General features: G+C 39.7%; 1 protein-coding gene across 1 annotated transcript; it reads right to left on the reverse strand.

Moving 5' to 3' along the window:
- Positions 1–860: 860 nt before the first annotated feature.
- On the reverse strand, positions 861–21,676 carry LOC131466340 (glycine receptor subunit alpha-3-like). The gene is made up of 9 exons (XM_058639512.1): positions 21,348–21,676; positions 12,162–12,292; positions 9,407–9,474; positions 5,250–5,473; positions 4,868–4,950; positions 4,281–4,418; positions 3,344–3,558; positions 2,476–2,637; positions 861–1,471 (listed from the first exon to the last, which is right to left on the reverse strand). Exons 1-9 carry the CDS (start codon positions 21,437–21,439, stop codon positions 1,121–1,123), a joined length of 1,464 nt encoding a protein of 487 aa, XP_058495495.1. The 5' UTR covers positions 21,440–21,676; the 3' UTR covers positions 861–1,120.
- Positions 21,677–21,991: the final 315 nt, after the last annotated feature.

The raw sequence follows: 21,991 nt of genomic DNA on the forward strand, positions 1-21,991 counted from the left end.
TGTGTCCAACATTTTTAAACAGGAGGATCGACTGAGCTGTTCCAACACAACACAACACACCTGCCAGAAACACAAGAAAACATCAATATTTCATCTAAAGCTTTAAATAAAACAAACCTAAAAATGTTAATGTTATTTATGAATTACCCTTTTTACCAGTCAAACATAATAACCACTAAAACATGTAAATAACTACAATTTCACATCTTGATCAAGAAATAATAATGTGCTTTACTGTTTTAAAAATAATAACGGTAATTATTATATTTAAGCGTCATAAATGTCATTTTAGTTCATTTAACCACAAGAGAGACATAAACAACAAACTTGTATCTGGAACAAGATTAACAGGCTAGAGGAATAATGACTTCACATGAGTCTGAATTTAAGAATCTAAACCTAATCATTGTAAAAACAGCCGTGTTAGAAATAATTTTCTGGTTATATAATGATCTGCCAATGGGGAATTTTGGCCTGTTTTTCCTCATTTTGAAGGCACATTACAGGAAAAACTAGAACACAATGTAAGAAACAAGATTTACAGGTTAGTTTTAAACATTATTCATCTCCTGAAGAGGAATGTTAACCTAATAGAAGTCGAGTTTATACCTTACACTACAAAAACAGCCCAGTTTGAAATAAGACAAATAATCTTCAATGGATGCAAATTTGATTCTATTTTTTAAAAAATAAAAATTTTAAGTAATTGAAATGTTTACTTAAAGTCATTCTTTAAGTATTTAGACCTAATTAATATAATAATACATTTTGACATTTACTCCCACACTGAATTTTAACTTCTGTATTTAACACAAAGCCCTTTTCTTAGTTTATCATGATTTAAAGATTAAAGTAAACGCTGAAAAATTTCCCATAAACCATGAAGCTAATTTTACCTATTTATAATAAACCGTTTTACAGTGTAAACGCTGATGTTTGCTGTTGTTCATATTTTACATATGTGTCCTTTAAAGTGTCCTGGTCTAAAGTAAAGTGTGTGTGCCACACATACACACCCACACATACAACTCACTCACTCACATCGTGGTCTGGTTGTCAGTAGAAAGTGTGTGTGTGCACATAATGAGTGTGTGTGTGCACATACAGTACAGTTTTAAAACTACAGTTTATGAACGTCTTCATGTCTGAGGATTTTATAAAGAACCCAGTAGAAAATGTTGAAGAAGAGAAAAGCGAGAGGGAAACCGGCGCGCGACACCGTGTCGATCTTTTTGGCTCGATCGATGAACAACTTTCTCATCTCGTCTATGCTTTTACCGCCTCCACCTGCCACTGATGCTGCTGATGCTGTCGCTGCTCCAGGTGCATTGTGGGTAGCTTTAGCTGCGGCTCCTCCGCTGTTGAGTACAGAAACGGCGTTGTTGGTGCCGGACTTGGAATCCTTGCTGTTGCAGGGAGTGGAGGTCACGGCCGCTTTGGAGGTCAGCCGGCTCTCGTGGACTTCCCCTTCCTGTTGGAGAAACAGAGGGGGGCGGAGTCACGGATCAGATTAGATAGAGTGCATTTATTCTTCTTCCTTCTTCACTCACTGTTTGTGTCTCTCATCAGGCCATTGAGTAAGGGCACACAATTAAAGTTTGAACTGAAAGTCTTTTGTTCTAAAGTTAAATCACTCATGTTTCTCATTTAGAAATGCATTTAATATGTTTTATACACTTTAAATTTAGGCATAATATTTATCTCAGTTTTCCTGACTGATTGTCCTAAAGCAGTGCTTCTCAGTCCTGGTCCTGGGACCCACAGTCCCTGCTCCAACATATCTGCTTCAAATAAATGGGTCATTACCAGACTTCTGCTGATGAGGCCCCCCCCAACATACATTACAAACATGCCACACAATAACTGGACCATGCAAATGACAAATTAAAATAAAATAAAACACACACACGCACAGAGTGACAGGTCAAAGGTCACAGATGTAAGTGTGAAGTGTTTTACAGTGTGGCTGCTGCTCATTGATCCCAACAGCGGAGGTTTGAGGCCGTTGTCAGTGTGAACATGACGGAGTGAATCAGCCAGGATCAACTGCACCCCCACTGACACACACACCATCCAGAAACACAAATAACATCCAGAAACAAGAGTCCAGCTCCAGTTCAACCCTCTGGATCCTGGTCTTAGTGATTCTGGACCCTGGTCTTTGTGATTCTGGACCCTGGTCTCTGGTCTTTGTGATTCTGGACCCTGGTCTTTGTGATTCAGGAGTCTTTGTGATTCTGGATCCTGGTCTGAGTGATTCTGGGCCCTGGTCTTTGTGATTCTGGATCCTGGTCTTTGTGATTCTGGATCCTGGTCTTGTTGACTGAATGTTGGACGTTGTGGATCATGCAGTCAGAGACACAAACATGCTGAGTCACTCTCTGCTGCTCTGATGAGCAACTGCAGTAGGCCACCACAAGGTGGCAGCATAGAGCCACACACACACACAGTGTGGATTTTGACCTGTCTCTGTACCTTGTTGTTGCTGCTGCTCTTGTTCCTGTGATGTCGTCTGAATCTCAGCAGCTCTTTGTGCTGCCTCGACACAAAGTTGACGGCGGCGTATTCCAGCAGAGCGGAGAAGACGAAGAGCAGACACACAGCCATCCATATGTCTATGGCCTTCACATAAGAGACCTGCACACACACGTTTCCATGACATTACATTGACTTACATTTATTTTAACCATAACTAATCCTGACTTCTGACCTCAGCCTTCATTTAAAACATGTCCTCACCTTAAAATGTAGTCATTCATGTCATAATAATGTGATTTATGTCCCCACAACATAAGGAATACCAGGCACAAACACAAATTTAATAAAATCCAAGTCGATATCTTTAAGAACATGTTCACGTCTTTATCTCACTGTGAGACAGACTGACAGAAAGTTTGGAAACCACACACACACACACGGTGTCAGAAGGATGTAACCTCATTCCTCTGTGATATAATTACTTATTCAGACATGTGAAACATTGTGGAGTGCAAAGCTCTGTTTAGCACTGGAAACATAAGAAACCTCCTAACTGCACAAACACACATACATGTGTACAGTATATGTGACACACACACACCACACACACACACAGAGACAGAGACAGAGAACATGCAAACTCAACACAGAAAAGACCTTGGTCAAACCAGTGACCTGTGAGGCAACAGTGCTTGCCACAACACCGCTGTTGTACATACAGTAGAATAAGGGAGGTACAATTTTTTGTTGTTGACGTTCAACAAAACGATACAACACAACAAAAAGTACTCACACAGACACCTGAAGTACTCACACAGACACCTGAAGTACTAAACAAACTAAAGTTCTGAACAAAAACAGAAACCTTTGGCAGTGAAGTCCTGGAGCCGGAGCTCTGCGTTGTCATGGTGAGGACAGTGGTGATGCCCAGAGCCACTCTGGCCGGAGCAGCGTCCATGTTGATCCAGAACGAGACCCAGGACAGGATGACAATGAGCAGGGATGGGATGTACATCTGGATCAGGTAGTAGCCCATCTGACGCTCCAGGTGGAACCGGACCTCGATACAGGTGAACTTACCTGCAGAAAAAACGACATTCACTTATTCATAACCACATCATCTTCATTGACCTTTTGTTTTTGTCATTTGTTACCTGGGTTGTGTAGTGTTACCTTTAATGTAGTGTGTTACCTGTGTTGTTACCCGTGTTGAAGTGTGTTACCTGTGTTACCTGTGTTGTAGTGTGTTACCCGTGTTGTAGTGTGTTACCTTTGTTGTAGTGGGTTACCCGTGTTGTAGTGGGTTACCCGTGTTGTAGTGTGTTACCCGTGTTGTAGTGTGTTACCCGTGTTGTAGTGTGTTACCCTTGTTGTATTGGGTTACCTGTGTTGTGGTGGGTTACCTGTGTTGTAGTGTGTTACCCGTGTTGTATTGTGTTACCCGTGTTGTATTGTGTTACCCGTGTTGTAGTGTGTTACCTGTGTTGTAGTGTGTTACCTGTGTTGTAGTGTGTTACCCGTGTTGTATTGGGTTACCTGTGTTGTAGTGGGTTACCTGTGTTGTAGTGGGTTACCCGTGTTGTAGTGTGTTACCCGTGTTGTAGTGTGTTACCCGTGTTGTATTGTGTTAGCTGTGTTGTATTGTGTTACCTGTGTTGTAGTGTGTTACCTGTATTGTAGTGTGTTACCCGTGTTGTAGTGCGTTACCCGTGTTGTATTGCGTTAGCTGTGTTGTATTGTGTTACCTGTGTTGTAGTGTGTTACATGTGTTGTAGTGTGTTACCCGTGTTGTAGTGTGTTACCCGTGTTGTAGTGCTTGGTGCAGTATCTCAGGTCTGACTCGTCTTTGAGGATGAACTGTGGGAGCGTGAGGCCTTCGGCCACTTGGACCGGTCCGTTCTCCTGCCACTCAAAGATCAGGTCGTTCATGGTGTAACCAACTGAAAAAACAACATTAAACTATTACAATATTAATATATATATAAGTCTATATAACCAACGCAGTGATGTAGAAACCACTGGCATTACATTTGATCATGAGCACAGTCTTTTAGGAATCAGAGGTAATTTATTTATTTTTCCTCCTGTAATGAGATTTAAGGCTCAGTGACTCAACAGTTTTGTGTTTGAGATTATTTTTTGGGAATTACAAAATTCCAAATTATTAGGGTTGGGAGTATTCCAGTCGTTGACTGATAAAGCCTCTGATTTAAAGAGTCTATATGAACGATCTAACATCGAAATGAGTGGGTGAAGATGAATTCATATTTATGTCTCGCCTTATCTGCTGCGTGCCTTGACATACATATATACACACACACACACACACATATATATAAATGTATAAATAAATGTGTGAGTGTGTGTGAACGTGTGTGTGTGTACTCACAGCTCTCCAGCTGCATGATACAGGTCTGAACATCCATGGGGAAGTTTTTTAGATCCATGGGACACGACAGAGTTAATGTGAGTCTGAAAGTGAAGAAAGAGTGAGTCAGCAGTTATTCATTAACATTTATTCTTTACGGTCTTTGCTGCTGTAAAAATTTGCACACAGAGACAAATCAAGAACCATCTTATTTTATCTTAATTTTTTTATTCTGCAAAATGTTTTAATAAAAATTTCATGTAAAAAGTTTCACTATTGATAAAAAGTTTGTCAAATTTTTATTTCTTGCCCTCATGAACTCCCAATAATCAAATTAAATTTGATAACCCTAACCCACCCACCACTACATTAAAATGAAGAGTATAGTTAGTCCAGCACGGACCTGATGGAGTATAAAACATTCCCGTTCTTGAAAATCCTCAGCAGTTTGTTGTCTGTGGTGACCTCGTGAAAATGAGCTCCCTTCTCGTTGGCAAAGAACAGGTCTGGTTTCCATATGGAGTCCAACATGGACGGGTCCAGGTCCAGAGAGTCGTCTGGGTACTCGGCGTAGGCGAGTCTGGGGTCGTTCCACTGCTGACGGAGGAAGATGTTGACGCGGTAATCCTGTCCAAACACCAACACATGGTCAAACATGGCTTCATTATCCTGACTCACATTAAAATGCTTTCATATCATTTTTTACATGTCTGTCTGTGTGTGTGTGTCTGCGTCACCGCTCACACACAGGTCAGACAGAACCAGGAGAGAGAAGAAAAACAGATTTTAGCCACTTTTCAAAAGACTCATTTCATGAAGTCTATGTCACATGATCACGTCTTTATCTCACTGTGAGACTTTTCCAACAGGAAACTGAAGTTTGTAAACCACTGACTCACACACCAAACCTCAGAGAAAAGCAGTGATTCTAGCTACTACTCCTCTGCTGTCTTGTGTGGTCACTTTGTGTCACTGAGGTCAATCGGAACAAAGGATTTAAAAAGCTGAAGTGACAAAATAAGACATGTGAACTTAGTGATGGAGGCAGCAGTGGATCAACAACTCCTGTTGTGTGTGATGTTAAAATCACTGATTCTCTCTATGGGGAATGCACGCATCCGCACACAAAGGCCATATGTCATACTAGGATTAAAACCCATCTCTCTTCTAACCATCTGTCTTTTTTCATCTACACTCATCTGTTCCTCCAGCAAACAACAAATCAGTGACATAACAGTCTGTATGTGAGAGAGGACAAGTGTCAATCATCACTCACCTTAACCATAACCAGTTACTGACTAACCTTAACCTAACTACAATTCAAATCTTAGTCCTAAACTTAACCAGTTCCTCAGAAATGAGGTTCTGCCTCATTTGGACCAGGTTTTGGTCTCAATGAGGACTACTGGTCCAGACAAGAGAAAATCAGTTAATAAAATCCAAGTCGATATCTTTAAGAACATGTTCACGTCTTTATCTCATTGTGAGACAGACTTTTCAAACAGGAAAGTTTGACAAACACACACGATCCACTGCTGCCTCCATCACTAAGTTCCGATGTCCTTTTTGTCTTTTCAGCATTTAAAGTCCTTCATTCAGATTGACCTCAGTGACAAAGCGACCACACGAGGCAGCAGAGGACCAGCAGCTCCTGGGTCCCCACCAGCTAAAATCACTGATTTTCTCTATGGGCTTTAGTGTGGGAGAGTGAGTGGATAAAGATGTGAACATGTTCTTCAGACATCATAGACTTGAACTGAGTGGCTTTTGTGAGTCTTCAGTGAAGAAGAAAAATACTAAAGAATGATAGAAGATAAAAAAAGTGAAGTTAAAAACATTCACACAAAGACATGAAATATTCCTGTGACTGAATATTAAAGGTCATACTTTAATCACACACAGTGTTACAGAGAAGCTCTTAGAAAAAGAATCTCATAGCTGTGCTCTGCTAATGATGCAACACAACATATGGCACATTTCCACCGGCTCTACTCGCCACGGCACGGTTTAAGTAGCGTTTCCACTAGCATAGTAACTGGTACCAGGTACTTATTTTTAGTACCTGCTCCAGCGAGGTTCCAAGCGTGCTAGTAGTCGGTACTATGCGATGATTGTTCAGACTGCCGGCCGCTGACTGGCCAGAGTCCCTTCACAGGAAGAGACGTGCCACACAGAAATCAAGCTGAACAGCAGATCACTTAAAACTACTTAACAATCCTAACAACATGGGTTAATCACAAACAACTACCAGGGAAACCTCTATATTTAACAGGAGTCTTCTAAAGTGGAGTGGTGCATTTAGGGACAGCGCCGCTGATCGCGAGCGGCATCACAGACCGCTGCCACTGTAGTCTGTGGAGTAGGAGGCTGTACGTGTGTCTCGCGTATAAAACAAAGTCACTGCAGTTTCACTCAGCCATGCAATGGTGACTTCGCCCACGTTAAGTAGGTCCTTTTTTTGTAGTGGAAATGCAACCTAATCATGCCGTGGTGAGTAGAACCGGTGGAAATGCGCCAATAGAGTCATAAAGCTCTGAAGCTTTCAAACTGTCTGTGTTAGTGTCAAATTTATTATTTATATAAATCTAGATTTATAAATTAAGACATTTAAGACTTTTTAATGCCACCTTGAATGAAATGCAAGCCCAAAACACTTTAAATGTAGGCGATAGTTGGGATCCCACTGTATTACAACCCAAGCATAGCATGTGTGTCATTCAATGAGAGTCATTCAAGTTTACTTTTTGTCTGTTTATTGAACATAAAGTGATACTCAGTGCTCTCTGGTTCAATAGCTGAATTGAACAAGTGCAGTTTAACTGCATCTTCCCGACCAAGTATACAGAACAATATACAAAAAAAAAAAAAATAGTACATTTAGTCAAACAGTAGTTAGAATTACAAGTGCAACTGGAAACAAAAAAAAAAACAAAAAAAAAAAAACTATTGGACCTACCAAACACACCCTCAGGTGAGACTCAGTTCTGTGGCCTTAATCTCCAGTTCTGACTATTTTTTCAGCTCACTCAATTTATCTTTGCGTCTCTTCATGAGGATCTTTGACTTTGTGATGAGCTAAGCCATCAAGGTGCCAGACTTACCCTCAGCTTTCTCAACAGACATGTCTGCATTCTTCTCCAGAGAGCCACATACCTCCAGGAGAGTTTGCTCTTTCTTCGTAAGCTCAGTGATGTGGTCTTCTGCAGTGCTTTAGCTCTTCCTCTTCTCCAGGTCAAGGTGTTCTCTGTATTTTGACCTTGCTGATCCCACAAGGTCAGCAGCTACTTGCTACCTTGTTCATGGAGAAACGTCTCAACCGTTGCCTGGGATAAGAGTAGAAGATTCTGACAGAAACCCCAAAGTTCAGGGTAGAGTTGGCTGAGGAAGCCATGCAGACACATCAAGCCTGGTTTCTATGGGCAGGAAGGACAGTAAGTGCTCGCTTTTTGCCTTGACAGACAGGAAGTTAGCAAACTGTTGGGTAATCACATCACCTGTAACAAAACAGTTTAAAGGAAATATGTGAAATATTATTTAGATGATTAATCACAAAGTGACAATTTTAATTAAACATTTTTTAATGCATTTTAAATGAATTTAAACATTGATTAAACATTTTAAATGGATTAAAAACTTAAGCCTTTTAAATAAAAGAAAATCTAGTTTCATGCATTTTCCAAATTTTTTAGTAACGTTTCAACTTTTTACTATCCTTTTGTATCTTTATACCTTTCATTTTCCTAACTGAAAATGAAATATTGTTTCAGCACAAACCCATTTAACATAAATCAATGCAGTCAATGCTGCAATGTGTTCTTCAGGCAATCTACCCAGTAGTTAAACATTTTAAGCAGCATTTCAAACACCATGAAAGTAAATAAAATATTTCACCGACCATTGGCGTCTTTGGACTGAACCTATGAGTGAACTTGGAGGTCTTCTCTCTGAAGTTTGTTTGACTGAATGAGTCCTTCAGTGTCTTCACAGGTGCTCTCCAAATTAGTGACAATGACTGATCAGGTGACAGGTAGTCAGTTTGCTGGTGAACTACATACATGGGATCGCGTTAATCGAATATTTTCTGTCATTGACCGTTTTTTTAAAACGGTGACGGAAAAATCTGAGAGCCATCCGTCATTTTGACAGATTGCAATTCATGATAATGATAAGAGGTGAAAACTGTGAGAACTGTAAACTGAGACTGTGCGTTTAGGCCACAGGTTAACTGTTCATATTCCACTGCAATATGAACAAAGCAATTAAATGTCATTATTATCATTTAAAGTGATGGTAAAAATTGATTAGGACGGGATTTTTATGACCCTGTCAGTCAAAATGACAGACAACGAAAAAGTCTAGCGCAACCTCTGATGGGGGGGGGGGGGGGGGGTGTATACATACACACATACATACATATATATACACACATACATACACACATATACACACATACACACATACATACACACATACATATGGGTTAGGGTTAGTTAAAAATGACATTCACATCATTCACCCTGTCATGCATTCATGTTTGTGCGTTTGCAGTGTCACACTCACCATCGTGGTTTCAGCGATGGAACCAAAGCTGTTGATGAAAATATTGCAGGAGACGTTGACTGGAGGACCTGCAAAAGACAAAAACAACTCTTTATTACATGTATGTATGTATAGTTACGCCCCAGTCTAGGGGGCTTAGGACATAACAAGATAAGGCCTCATCTTCCAAGTCCCAAGTGACCACAAAGACTTAAGTTCTATATTATGAAAAAAGAACCCTCTGGTTGAGGATAAAGCGGTAGATGACTGACTGATTATGAAAAAAGAACAATTTATTTACAAAAGTAATTTAAATAACAAAATGAGATGACAATATATTTTAACTAAGGCAAAAATAACAAACAAAAAGGTCCCTGTCTAGAAAATAATAAATCTTACCTAATCAACCTTAAACAAAACAAAATACAGGAAACTTACCTCCCTAACTAGATAAACAGGAAAAAAACACTGCTACAAAACTGGCAGTCCACCCCTACTACTCTAACAAGAACTAAACTATACAAAGAATCTAGCAAGCCGAAGTGTGGCTGGTTGGGGGGAGAAGGAAAAATGTCTCCAGCTGCCATTTGCCATGCTGCCTTCTGACAGCCACCATATTGGCTCCTTATGTAGCAGGTGGTGGTGGAGTACAGCCAATCGAGAGCCAGGGCCCAGAACCACTCCACCAATCCTGGCATGGCTATGGCACACACCTATTTGCCTAGGAGATTGAAGGAAGAAAAAAACGCAGGGCACACAGCAGTTTGACTGAAAAATAACGACTATAGTCCTAACAATATATATATATATATATATATATATATATATATATATATATACACACACACACACACACATATATATACATACATATACTGGTATTAAATTTATTTATTACATTAAACCGTCAGTCCCTTGGTAGATTTATAGAATAACTCATTATTTGGCTGTCAGTCCCTTGGTGGATGTGGCCAAAAGTTTTGAGAATGACACAAATATTAATTTTCACAAAGTCTGCTGCTTCAGTTTTTATAATGGCAATTTGCATATACTCCAGAACGTTATGAGGAGTGATCAGCTCAACTGCAATTAATTGCAAAGTCCCTCTTTGCCTTGAAAAATAACTTTATCCCCAGAACAGGAGAGAGGTTCAATTGTTGCCAGGACCGTCTCCTAAAGTTTTTTCAGCTGCGGGATCGGGCCACCACCAGTGCAGAGGTAGCTCAGGAATCGCAGCAGGCAGGTGTGAGTGTATCTGCACGCACAGTGAGGCGAAGACTTTTGGAGGAAGGCCTGGTGTCAAGAAGGGCAGCAAAGAAGCCACTTCTCTCCTGTCAGGGACAGACTGATATTCTGCAAAAGGTACAGGGATTGGACTGCTGAGGACTGGGATAAAGTCATTTTCTTTGCCCGTGGCCAAGTGGAAAGGGAACTGGGCTTGTAACTGGAGGGTCACGGTTCAAGTCCCTACCAGGTCAAAAGGGCTGGGGTAACCCTGAGCAAGGTACCCAACCCCCATTGCTCCCTGGGTATTGCTAACCCTAACCACAACTCAGTGTGGCTGCCCACTGCTCCTAATTCTAGGATGGGTCAAATGCAAAGGGGATTAATAAAGTATAAGATTTAGAATCCCCTTTCCGATTGTTTGGGGCATCTGGAAAAAAGCTTGTTCGGAGAAGACGAGGTGAGCGCTACCATCAGTCCTGTCTCATGCCTACAGTAAAGCATCCTGAGACCATTCATGTGTGGAGTTGCCTCTCAGTCAAAGGAGTGGGCTCTCTCACAATCTTGCCTAAAAACACAGCCATGAATAAAGAATGGTACCAGAACGTCCTCCGAGAGCAACTTCTCCCAACCATCCAAGAGCAGTTTGGTGATGAACAATGCCTTTTCCAGCATGATGGAGCACCTTGCCCTAACCCTAGCCCTAACCCAAAACATAAAGATTTTGGGTCCACAAATTCTGACAAACTCCAAGCATTGATTATGCAAGAATGGACTGCCATCAGTCAGGATTTGATCCAGAAGTTGATTGACAGCATGCCAGGGAGAATTGCAGAGGTCTTGAAAAGGAAGGGTCAACACTGCAAATATTGAGTTGTTGCATGAACTCAGTGTAATTGTTGTCAAGACTGGCTCAGATGACTTGACAAAACAACAGCTACAAGAGAGATGCTGGCAATTTAACATTTATTTATAATCAACATAACAAGCTAAACCAAACATAACCTATATCTGTAATCAGGTGAATCAGTTGTAAATGCAGGTGTATGGATGTGTGTGAGTGTTGGATGTGAAACTAAGAACAAAACAATGTGAGCTGCAGGACGCCAGGCTGGAAATGGTGAGAGAGAGAGAGAGCACAGCTGGACTGTAGGGCTTTAAAGGCACAGCCCCGCCTCCTTGGTAACTGCACGCACCTGTGATGCATAGGCTTGATTGCCTGCCTGCCTGTGTGAAACAAAGAGAAAGGGAGAGAGACACACCTACACAACCCCGGCCACTCGGGGTTGTGTAGGTGTGTCTCTCTCCCTGTGTAGGTTGTGTAGGTTGTGTACCCTACAAGCTTTTAATACTTATGAAGTATTAAAAGCTTGTAATTATATTTCAGTATACCATAGAAACATCTGACAAAAACACCTAAAAACCCTGAAGCAGCAGACCCTGTGAAAATGTAATATTTGTGTCATTCTCAAAACTTTTGGCCACAAATGTATAGAACAGCTCATTATTTGGCGGTGTCTTAGTGGATGTATAGAATGGCTCACGGTGATACCTTTAAAGTTGGGTCGTATCCTGGCGTCGTATCCTGATGTCCTTCCCATCAGTTTGTCCAGGAAGTCGGACGGAGACATGGGCGGCTGTCGTGCCCTTGCCACGTTGTCCACCTCCTTACACTGACCCACACTATCATCACACACACACACACACACACACACACACAGGTGTTATAGGTGATTGTCTGTGACATCTTCACAGTGTGACACCTGTCAGCTGACGTAAAGCTCAGCTCAGACTCGAGAAAAACGTTAACGTTTGTCCTCGAGGACGAACATGAGGAAAAACTTTAATGCCCTGAGCGACGGAAATAAACCTCATCCATGTCACAGATGAGGTTTTCACTGGGACTAAATTATTAAGGGACAATATCCTAGTGCTACTTTTATGTTTCTATATTGTGGTGTATTTTTGTATTTGTGTGGTGTATTTTTGTATTTGTGTAGTGTATTTGTCCATTTGTCTGTTGTATTTTTGTATTTGTGTGGTGTATTTGTGTATGTATGACACGTATGTGCCTCGCCCGTCTGTTCATGCAAACTAACATGTTGAATGTTGAAAATCACCTGCCAAGTTTGAAGCTGGTTACATAAAGTGATGAACAGATGAAAGTCAATGGTTAAATACAGAGAGAGAGAGATGATACAGTCTCTCTCTCTCTCACGACATCACATCCAGTGTTTATCAATAAAGGATGAGCTTTTAATCTGCTACTATAGTCTCTTCTCACACACACACACACAGGACACTTAATGGATTTATGTCGTCCTTGTTTAAATGTGTTTCCATTACCACTGACAGCTGCTGCTGCTGCTGCTGCTGCACAAGGTCGGAAAAACACAAATGCACGAGAGATTTTCTGAGCGGAGAGGTGAACACTGTGTGACTTTTACCGTGTAGTACATATGCCAGGCCTCTATGTGGCGCTGTTCATGCCTTCTCCACACTGAGCTGTTAAACATGTCGCACGTACAAGCCCGACGTGTCAATTGTGATTCAAGATGTCACTTACACCTTACACTTTTCTTTCATTTAGTTTACTAAATGATCATGGAAATGAATTAAACTTGTGTGTCTCGTTAAAAATGGCGGTGGGTAAGTGACTAATGACGTTTCCAATGGTTTGCCTCACCTCGCAACGGCACGTTTATTTTGTGTTTCCACTAGCATAGTACCTGGTACCTGGTACTTTTTTAGTACTTGCTGTGGCGAGGTTCTAAGCGAGCTGAGGCGATGAATTTAGCGACAGCACAGCTGATCACAGACCTGCCGCTGTGTTTCAGTCCAGTAACTGTGTCAGACAGAGTCTGTGCTCCGCTCATGGAGGAAGAACTGAACAAATAGTTTTTTAATCGTGGCTCCTGAATCGTAATCGTATTGCGAGGCACCTAAAGGTTTCCACACGCAACCAAAATGGCTTTGAATTGCGTCGCACTTGATGACGCAATCCCTCGTGTTGGGTCCGTGCGCTGTGTGCAGAATTTCAGCAGGGCCTTTACGCGGCACCACTCTCGTTTAATTGCTGTGGGAATAAGACACGACTCCTTACATGGACATCCTCAGGGTGTGTTTATAGATCACATCTTCAGGCTTTACAAGATGCCTTTCGCAGACTCAAGACAATTCTGCAGAAGTCACAAAATTAGACCATTTTTATTTTATTTCTGTTCATAAAAACGGCCCAGAGAGAATTTTGAACTGTGCCACTCTTATAAAATCTGTATATACGTTTTATTGTTATGTTTGTGCTCCATTTTTTTGACTGAATGTTTGAACAGAAACACTGTGTCCACGACAGATTAGATTTTTTTTTTAACATGTACAGCATTATTTGAAACCAGCTCAGTGATTATGTAACAAAACATCGGTGTGAAGTCGACACAAAGAGACAGAGAGGAGGCTTCTTCTTTTTTCTCTCGCTTCATCTGGGATTATGTAACAGCTGATGTCAGCTTGAAAACACACGCACACGCACACACAAAATAAAAAATAAAAAATACATCAGTGTTGTGACTGAGGGAGTAAAACAGGTTTGATTTGAGGATGAAATATGAGACACATTCAGCCTCAAAGTCTGCCATCGCACAACACTCATGGATGAATATTAAATAAACCTTATTTAAAGACTCAGCACTTTTGATTCATTCTATGATGTGGATGTAGACTGCACACAGATCATACTTGTGCTTTTTCTTTGATACTGATGCTACATTATTATCATATCATCACTCATCCATACGTGTGTCTGGAGAACAAGTGGAGAAGCAGAGAGAAAGAAAAGATGAGTGCAGTGAGGTCATGTAGGTTGTGAGTAGAGCTGCTACACTACACAACTACACGTGATCTCAGTTCTAAATCACAACAATTCTTCTGCATTTTATTTCATGAGCTGCATACTATTTTCCTCTCGGAGTTTCTTTGTCGCTGCTTTCTCGCTCAACACTTGAAGCCTTTACGGCACGTGAAGGAGGTGAAGATCGTCTACAGTTGAGAGCTTATGAGCAGCGGCGCTGAGTGAAGTGTGTGCTAAGCAGAAATGGATAACTACAAAATGGATGGTAATGAAAACTCGGATGGTCGTGACGAGAATCACACAACCACCCGAGCCGATCTTGTGCCAAGAAAAGGTTTGCATTCGGCTCGCAGGCTTTCGGCAGTGCTGTCGCTGTTAAATGATGAGATTTTATTATATTACAATTCATTTCCATTTGTGGAAAAATCGTGATCTTAATTCTAAGCAAAAAAATTGTGATTGACTTTTTTCCCAGAATGGTGCAGCCCTAGTTCTGAGTGTCATAAAAGATGCTGTGACATTTTACATTAGCACAGCAACACAGTGAGAGAGAGAACTATATCATATATTCAGTGACACAACAGGGAACCATGGTAACTGCAACTGACCATTATTTTTATTTCCCCAATTCATTGAGTACTTGCTTGGTCCATAACATGTTTAAAAATGTTGATGTCCACAAACCAAAACAATTCAGTTTTAATGATTTCTTTGTTTTTATGGAGCAAAGAAACCAGGAAATATTCACATTTTAGAAGCTAAAAAAATACTCAAAATGCTGTAGTAACTATGCCAGGACTGTAAGTGGCGCTGTAACTTTACACTAAAAACAGAGAAGAAGAAGAGGTTTACGTGTGTGTGTGTGTGTTTGTGTGTGTGTGTGAGTGAGTGTCCTCTGTGATTGAGTGAGGACGCAGCGAGGAAACAGCCTTCAGCTTGTGCACTGACATGAACACAGTCTCCACCACTGCTCTCTGTGTGTGTGTGTGTGTGTGTGTGTCATGTGATCATCAGCTGCAGGCTCTTCTCCTCTCTGCTCACACACACACCCTAATGCATAATGTATCAGTGAATAACGTTGTAACCACAATTGTAGGACATTTTCTCACGAGGCCATTTTCAAACATGCAACTAATACAGGAGGAGGCTCCACCCCCCTCGTCCAGCACAGACAGCTGATCTCACCTTCAACACTCACACATGTGTCAGGGTTTGTTCACGCCCGCTGGGAAACACACAAGAGGGAGACAGACAGACAGACAGACAGAGAGCGACAGACTGACAGAGAGAGAGAGAGAGAGAGAGAGAGACAGACAGACACCTCCAAGTCTTCTCCAACAGAGAAGACTGAAAAAATGACTAATCAATTACTAAATTAATCATCAACAATTTTGATAATCAATTATGGTTTTCAGTGTTTTAAAAAAAAAAATAATTAAAACAATTTGTGTAATTTTCAGCTTCTTAAATGTGAATATGTTCTGGTTTCTTTGCTCCATAAAAACAAAGAAATCAATAAAAACGGACTCATTTTAGTTTGTGGACAAAAACAAAGACATTTGAGAACATCATCATTTCCACGTTTGACAAACACTGATCAGCATTTTCTGAACCAAACACATACTCGATTCATCGAGAAAATTCGACAGATGAATCGATCATGAAAATAATCATTAGTTTCAGCTCGAATAGAAACCTCAACGCAGGACATGAAACAGGTGTCATCGTCACAAACAACGGAGACATTTACCTAAATATAAACTTCACTTGTTTCTTGCACAGAATTCAAGCACTTTCAATGACCCATGTCTATTTTCAAAAACTTTCAAGGGCCTGTGGGAACAGTAAATTATTTTGTTAGCAATATAATAATAAAATAAAGATAATAATAAAAATAATGTATTACATTCAACATTAAATTATGTATGTTTTTGTATTGATTTACTTTGTTGTAGATACAGTTTTAGATATTAATGGACTGATTTTGCATCATAAACATGTTTATATTGTGACATTAACATCATCCCATTTGAAATTCTGTGAAATATTATCGTGAATATCTTTATCGCGATACTGTGACGGAATATTATGTTATATTTATAAGCTCATATTGCCAAGCCACTACTGAACAGTTGGCCCCCGCTTCTTGACCAGACTAGACACTCATTGGCCCCCATTTGAGTTTGAGGCCCCTGACATAGACTTCTTTTTAACAACCAGCAGAGTGGCCCCCTGGTGGCCTAGTGCTACTTTTCTCCTGCTTTCTGGGCTTCACTTCTCAAACTGGAAAGATATGGAATTAGAGAGCAAGTGAGGGAGAGCAAAGAACAAGTGAGGGAGTGCAAAGATTCCATAGAAGAATACATAAACTTAGGTTTATTTACAGTCTAGGGTAAAAGAATAAAACAAGTGTTGTATAAAGCTCTGTGTCTTCTTCACTCATGCTGAACAAACTGTAAATGAGCACAAACAAACATGAACATACGTGTGCCCTGTAGAATGATACGAGCAGTGACCATAAATAATGCTACAAACAAACAACAAACAATTAAAGAAGAAGAAGAAATCCGGGTGAAACAAAGGCAGCATATTAGAAAAACCTGGCTGTGGATCCAGCTCCGCTCCAGTGGAGTGACAGACTTTAAGCCTGTTACATTTTTTTTGTCTTTGAATTCAACCATGACAAGGGTGACAATGTAAGAAGATTTACTGCAGCTTTTTGTCCTTTTCAGCATCCTTTTTGTTACGCTAGCACTTCAGCAAAGATATTGTGAGGGAAGAAAACACATTTGTTTTGGCCTAAATTTAAAAAATGCAGCGAATATTCCTATAAATAAAAGGATTTACAGGAGGAGGTGAGTGGATGTGACACAACAGGGAACCCATCGAGTACTTGATCAGTGTTTGTCAAACCAGGAAATTATGTTTTCAAATGTCTTGTTTTTGTCCACAAACTAAAAATGATTCAGTTTCGATGATTTCTTTGTTTCATGGAGCAAAGAAACCAGAAAATAATCACAAGAAGCTGGAAAATCACCCAAACTGGTTTTGATTATTGAAAAACAAAACAAAATAGTTGACGATTAATTTAGTAATCGATTAATAATCAATTCATCAAAACATTTGCTTCCAGTTTATGGAAGCAAATCTGTATCATAATTCAAATTAAAATAGATTAACAGAAATGCTTTTTAATTTTCAGAATATATCTGCATGTTTTGATAAAATTAGCAATAAATCATCCAAACAACATTTTCTTCTTCAAGACTGCTCATTTTTAACTTAATTAAAATGAAAAATAAAAGTACATTTAAGATTTAATTTTCAAAAGATCCGCCAGCAAATAGTTACCAACATTCAAATTGAAATGTCAAATTTGAAAATGAAAATGCATTAGCAGAACGGCCACTGACGTCAATTCAAATAGAATTATCAAGTCAAGTCAAGTCAAATTTTATTTATATAGAACATATACAAAACAAGAACACATGTATTATAAACATAACCATTATTTTTTACAGGCATAAATGAGGCCATAGATCACACAGCAGTAAAGTTAAGAATCATATATTATATGAAAAACAGGAGGACTCACCAATCATTGTTACACTGTCTTATTTTTCTAATTTCTCCATCGGATGAAGAAGCTGCTTCTCTGTAAAATTAACTCTTTGTCCCGTTTTATTTCTGCTACGATTTATATAACCCATGTGTTCACTGTGCGGCTAATAAACAATGGCTTATTAGCTGCTAGCTTTAGTGGCTAAATGCTAGTGGTAGCCACTAACAACGAGCTACAACTAGCGCCTAATGGTTTACTCTTGCGGCTAATATATAATAATATGAATTAAAATAATAATTGTTATATTTAGTGGCTACCCCCCGCGACCCTCCTGTGGGGGATAAAGCGGTAGACAATGGATGGATGGATATTTAGTGGCTGACAGTTGGCTGTAGTTACTGCTAACACTTAGCTGCAGTAGCTAACATACCCGTAGCTAGCTAAGGTCAAGAAACTGAACATTTGTGACCTAGACACGAAATATGACGGACAGTGATTGGTTAATGATGGCATCACCTGGTGTGACGTCACCACCAATCAAATCTGTCTGTTGTCGCTCTGATTTTTTAATATATATGTGTGTGTATATTTATGTATAAAAGGCTAAATAAATCGGTTTTAAAGGCGACATAGAATGCTTGTATCACACATATGTTAGTTATGGAGGTCTACTTACATATATTAACTTGTTTTCATGGTCACATATACAGTATGTTAGTTATGGAGGTCTACTTACATATATTTACTTGTTTTCGTGGTCACATATATGTTAGTTATGGAGGTCTACTTACATATATTAACTTGTTTTCATGGACACATATATGTTAGTTATGGAGGTCTACTTACATATATTAACTTGTTTTCATGGTCACATATATGTTAGTTATGGAGGTCTACTTACATATATTAACTTGTTTTCATGGTCACATATATGTTAGTTATGGAGGTCTACTTACATATATTTACTTGTTTTCGTGGTCACATATATGTTAGTTATGGAGGTCTACTTACATATATTAACTTGTTTTCATGGACACATATATGTTAGTTATGGAGGTCTACTTACATATATTAACTTGTTTTCATGGTCACATATATGTTAGTTATGGAGGTCTACTTACATATATTAACTTGTTTTCATGGTCACATATATGTTAGTTATGGAGGTCTACTTACATATATTAACTTGTTCTCATGGTCACGTATATGTTAGTTATGGAGGTCTACTTACATATATTAACTTGTTTTCATGGTCACATATACAGTATGTTAGTTATGGAGGTCTACTTACATATATTTACTTGTTTTCGTGGTCACATATATGTTAGTTATGGAGGTCTACTTACATATATTAACTTGTTTTCATGGACACATATATGTTAGTTATGGAGGTCTACTTACATATATTAACTTGTTTTCATGGTCACGTATATGTTAGTTATGGAGGTCTACTTACATATATTAACTTGTTTTCATGGTCACGTATATGTTAGTTATGGAGGTCTACTTACATATATTAACTTGTTTTCATGGTCACGTATATGTTAGTTATGGAGGTCTACTTACATATATTAACTTGTTTTCATGGTCACGTATATGTTAGTTATGGAGGTCTACTTACATATATTAACTTGTTTTCATGGTCACGTATATGTTAGTTATGGAGGTCTACTTACATATATTAACTTGTTTTCATGGTCACATATATGTTAGTTATGGAGGTCTACTTACATATATTAACTTGTTTTCATGGTTAAAAACGTCCTAATCGCTGCAAACGAGCCGATCAAAATATCTCCTCACTGACGCTCTCGTCAGCAGCGCTGTTTCATACCAAAACCACCCCCCCAGAATGTGGACTGTGTTGTGATTGGCCAGCCAACGAGAGCTTTCCCACTGTCCTGTGATTGGCCAGGTACCTGGAAGTGACGTAATAGATAGGCCAGCTCTCAGATACACAGCTCCCCCTCTGGCACGGTGGATGCTCTGCATCTCAGCAGCTACAACGAGAGTAGTTCTTCTTCTTCTTCTGCGGTTGAATGTACGCAACCGGATGTGCCCGGACTAGTGCCCGCACCGGGAGGCGCTACGGTGGTGAGAGGAGTGGTGAGGATTTCTGATGACGACATCAAATTAAGGAAGTGCCGATCCGCTTCGCAGAGCCCAGGAAAACAATACAACACTATTTTCTCAGCAGTGGCTGAACTGTTTGTTCTGAAACTTTAGAGTTTCATAAACGAGGTAATGACGCAGATACACACACACAAACGCATCGTTAATTGGAGCTTCCGGTCTATGTCGCCTTTAAACTTTTTTGTTATGTTAGATACCACTTTTAAATGTACTTATTTTATGTACTTTATTTGTCTGTAGTTGTTGTTTTTGTTTACATTTGTCTGCATTTTATTTATATTTCAAGTTGAAATGTAATATAAAATAATATTTAATTTAATTTAATTTAATTTAATTTAATTTAATTTAATCAGATAACATAATCAAATGTACAGGTGAGTGGGTGACTCACCTGAATGACAGCACCAGCTTCCAGGACTTCTCCAGGATATTTAGTCATAATAATAATAATATTATAATAATAATAATTATTATTATTATAATATTGAGATATTAAGTAATATTAATGAAAGGGTAAGTCATCACAGTGAGATACCAAGTCATAATAATAATTATATGCTAAGTCATAATGAGATACCAAGTCATAATAATGAGATCCTAAGACTAGCTAAAATGTACTCATGTGTTCTCCCTTCTTGACCCAGGTGTGGTGACCGAGTGTCACTTGGCCACATGTTCTGGTCCTGCCCCTCCCTAGTTGACTTCAGGTCCTCCATTTTTGACCGTCTATCAGTCCTATGCAACACACACCTTAAACCCAATTCACTCACAGCCATATTCGGGGTCACACCTTCAGAAATATGTACCTCTAATACAGAGAGCAATAGCATTCGGCAGTGTGGTCTCCCTTTATTGAGTATGTTAAGGAGTTAAATCTCTAATCAATCATGTTATATGAGCACATTTTTTTGTTAACCTGTCTGACTTATGCATTATTAGATCTCATTGCATTGGAATTGTTTGTTTTTTCTTTCCTTCTACTTCTGTACTCTTGGCCCTGTGGGAGGGTTTATGGGGAGGGATTATGTGTGTATATGTATCTATGTTAATTTGTGTCTTCATAATCAAAAATGCCTTAAATTGAGTTGTGAATAAAATAATAATGAGGTACAAAGTCATTATAATGATACAATACATATTTAATTTGGTAAAATAATATCTCATTTAATTTGATATGATGTGAGCAGGTGACTCACCTGAGTGACAGCACCAGTGTCCAGGTCAGTGAAAAGCCCACCACAGAGAAGGGCTGCTGCTGCTGCTGCTTCATCCTCATCAGAGGAAACATCCTGGTGTTTCCTCGTGCTCCTGTGGTCACACAGCAGGTGGCAGCGTGGGGTCAACACCACACACACATACTGTAGCAACAGGAGGAGGACTCCAAAAACAAGAAAAACAAAAAGATAAAAAGAAAGAAAAAAGCCAGGCTGTTGTTTTAGTTTCAGCTCAAAAAACAGGATTTAATTTTAAAAAAGAATTCACAGATGAATGAATGAGGTAGAGGCTTGAACATATCCACAGCTGTTCACGCTCTGCTCTGATCTCCTTCTGCTCTCTGCCCTGATGATGATGACGATGAAACACACAGACCCCGCCCCCTCTTCCAGACTCAGCCAATCAGCTGCAGTCTGGTTTAAAATGAGAAGCAGCCGAGCAGCAGTGAGCCGGTTCAAATCTAAATCTGACAGCCAGCCATGCATTATTACTCTTCCACCTCCTCCTATATTTCCTCATCCTCACGTCCTCCCTCCATCTGTCTCCTGTTCCCCCATCATTCTGCTCTGATAGGCAGCTTCACACCACCACACTCACTCAACTCAACACAACACACCACCACACT

This window comes from Solea solea, chromosome 10 (genome assembly GCF_958295425.1).
Source record: "Solea solea chromosome 10, fSolSol10.1, whole genome shotgun sequence".
Taxonomy (NCBI): domain Eukaryota; kingdom Metazoa; phylum Chordata; class Actinopteri; order Pleuronectiformes; family Soleidae; genus Solea; species Solea solea.

Excerpts from the sequence above, each read along its gene's own strand:
- LOC131466340 (XM_058639512.1), bottom strand. The coding sequence starts at position 21,439 with ATGTTTCCTCTGATGAGGATGAAGCAGCAGCAGCAGCAGCCCTTCTCT. Across the intron at positions 9,475-12,161 it reads GATACGACCCAACTTTAAAG|GTCCTCCAGTCAACGTCTCC; the intron begins GTATCACCGTGA and ends TGTCTTTTGCAG. Across the intron at positions 2,638-3,343 it reads CCAGGACTTCACTGCCAAAG|GTCTCTTATGTGAAGGCCAT; the intron begins GTTTCTGTTTTT and ends GTGTGTGTGCAG.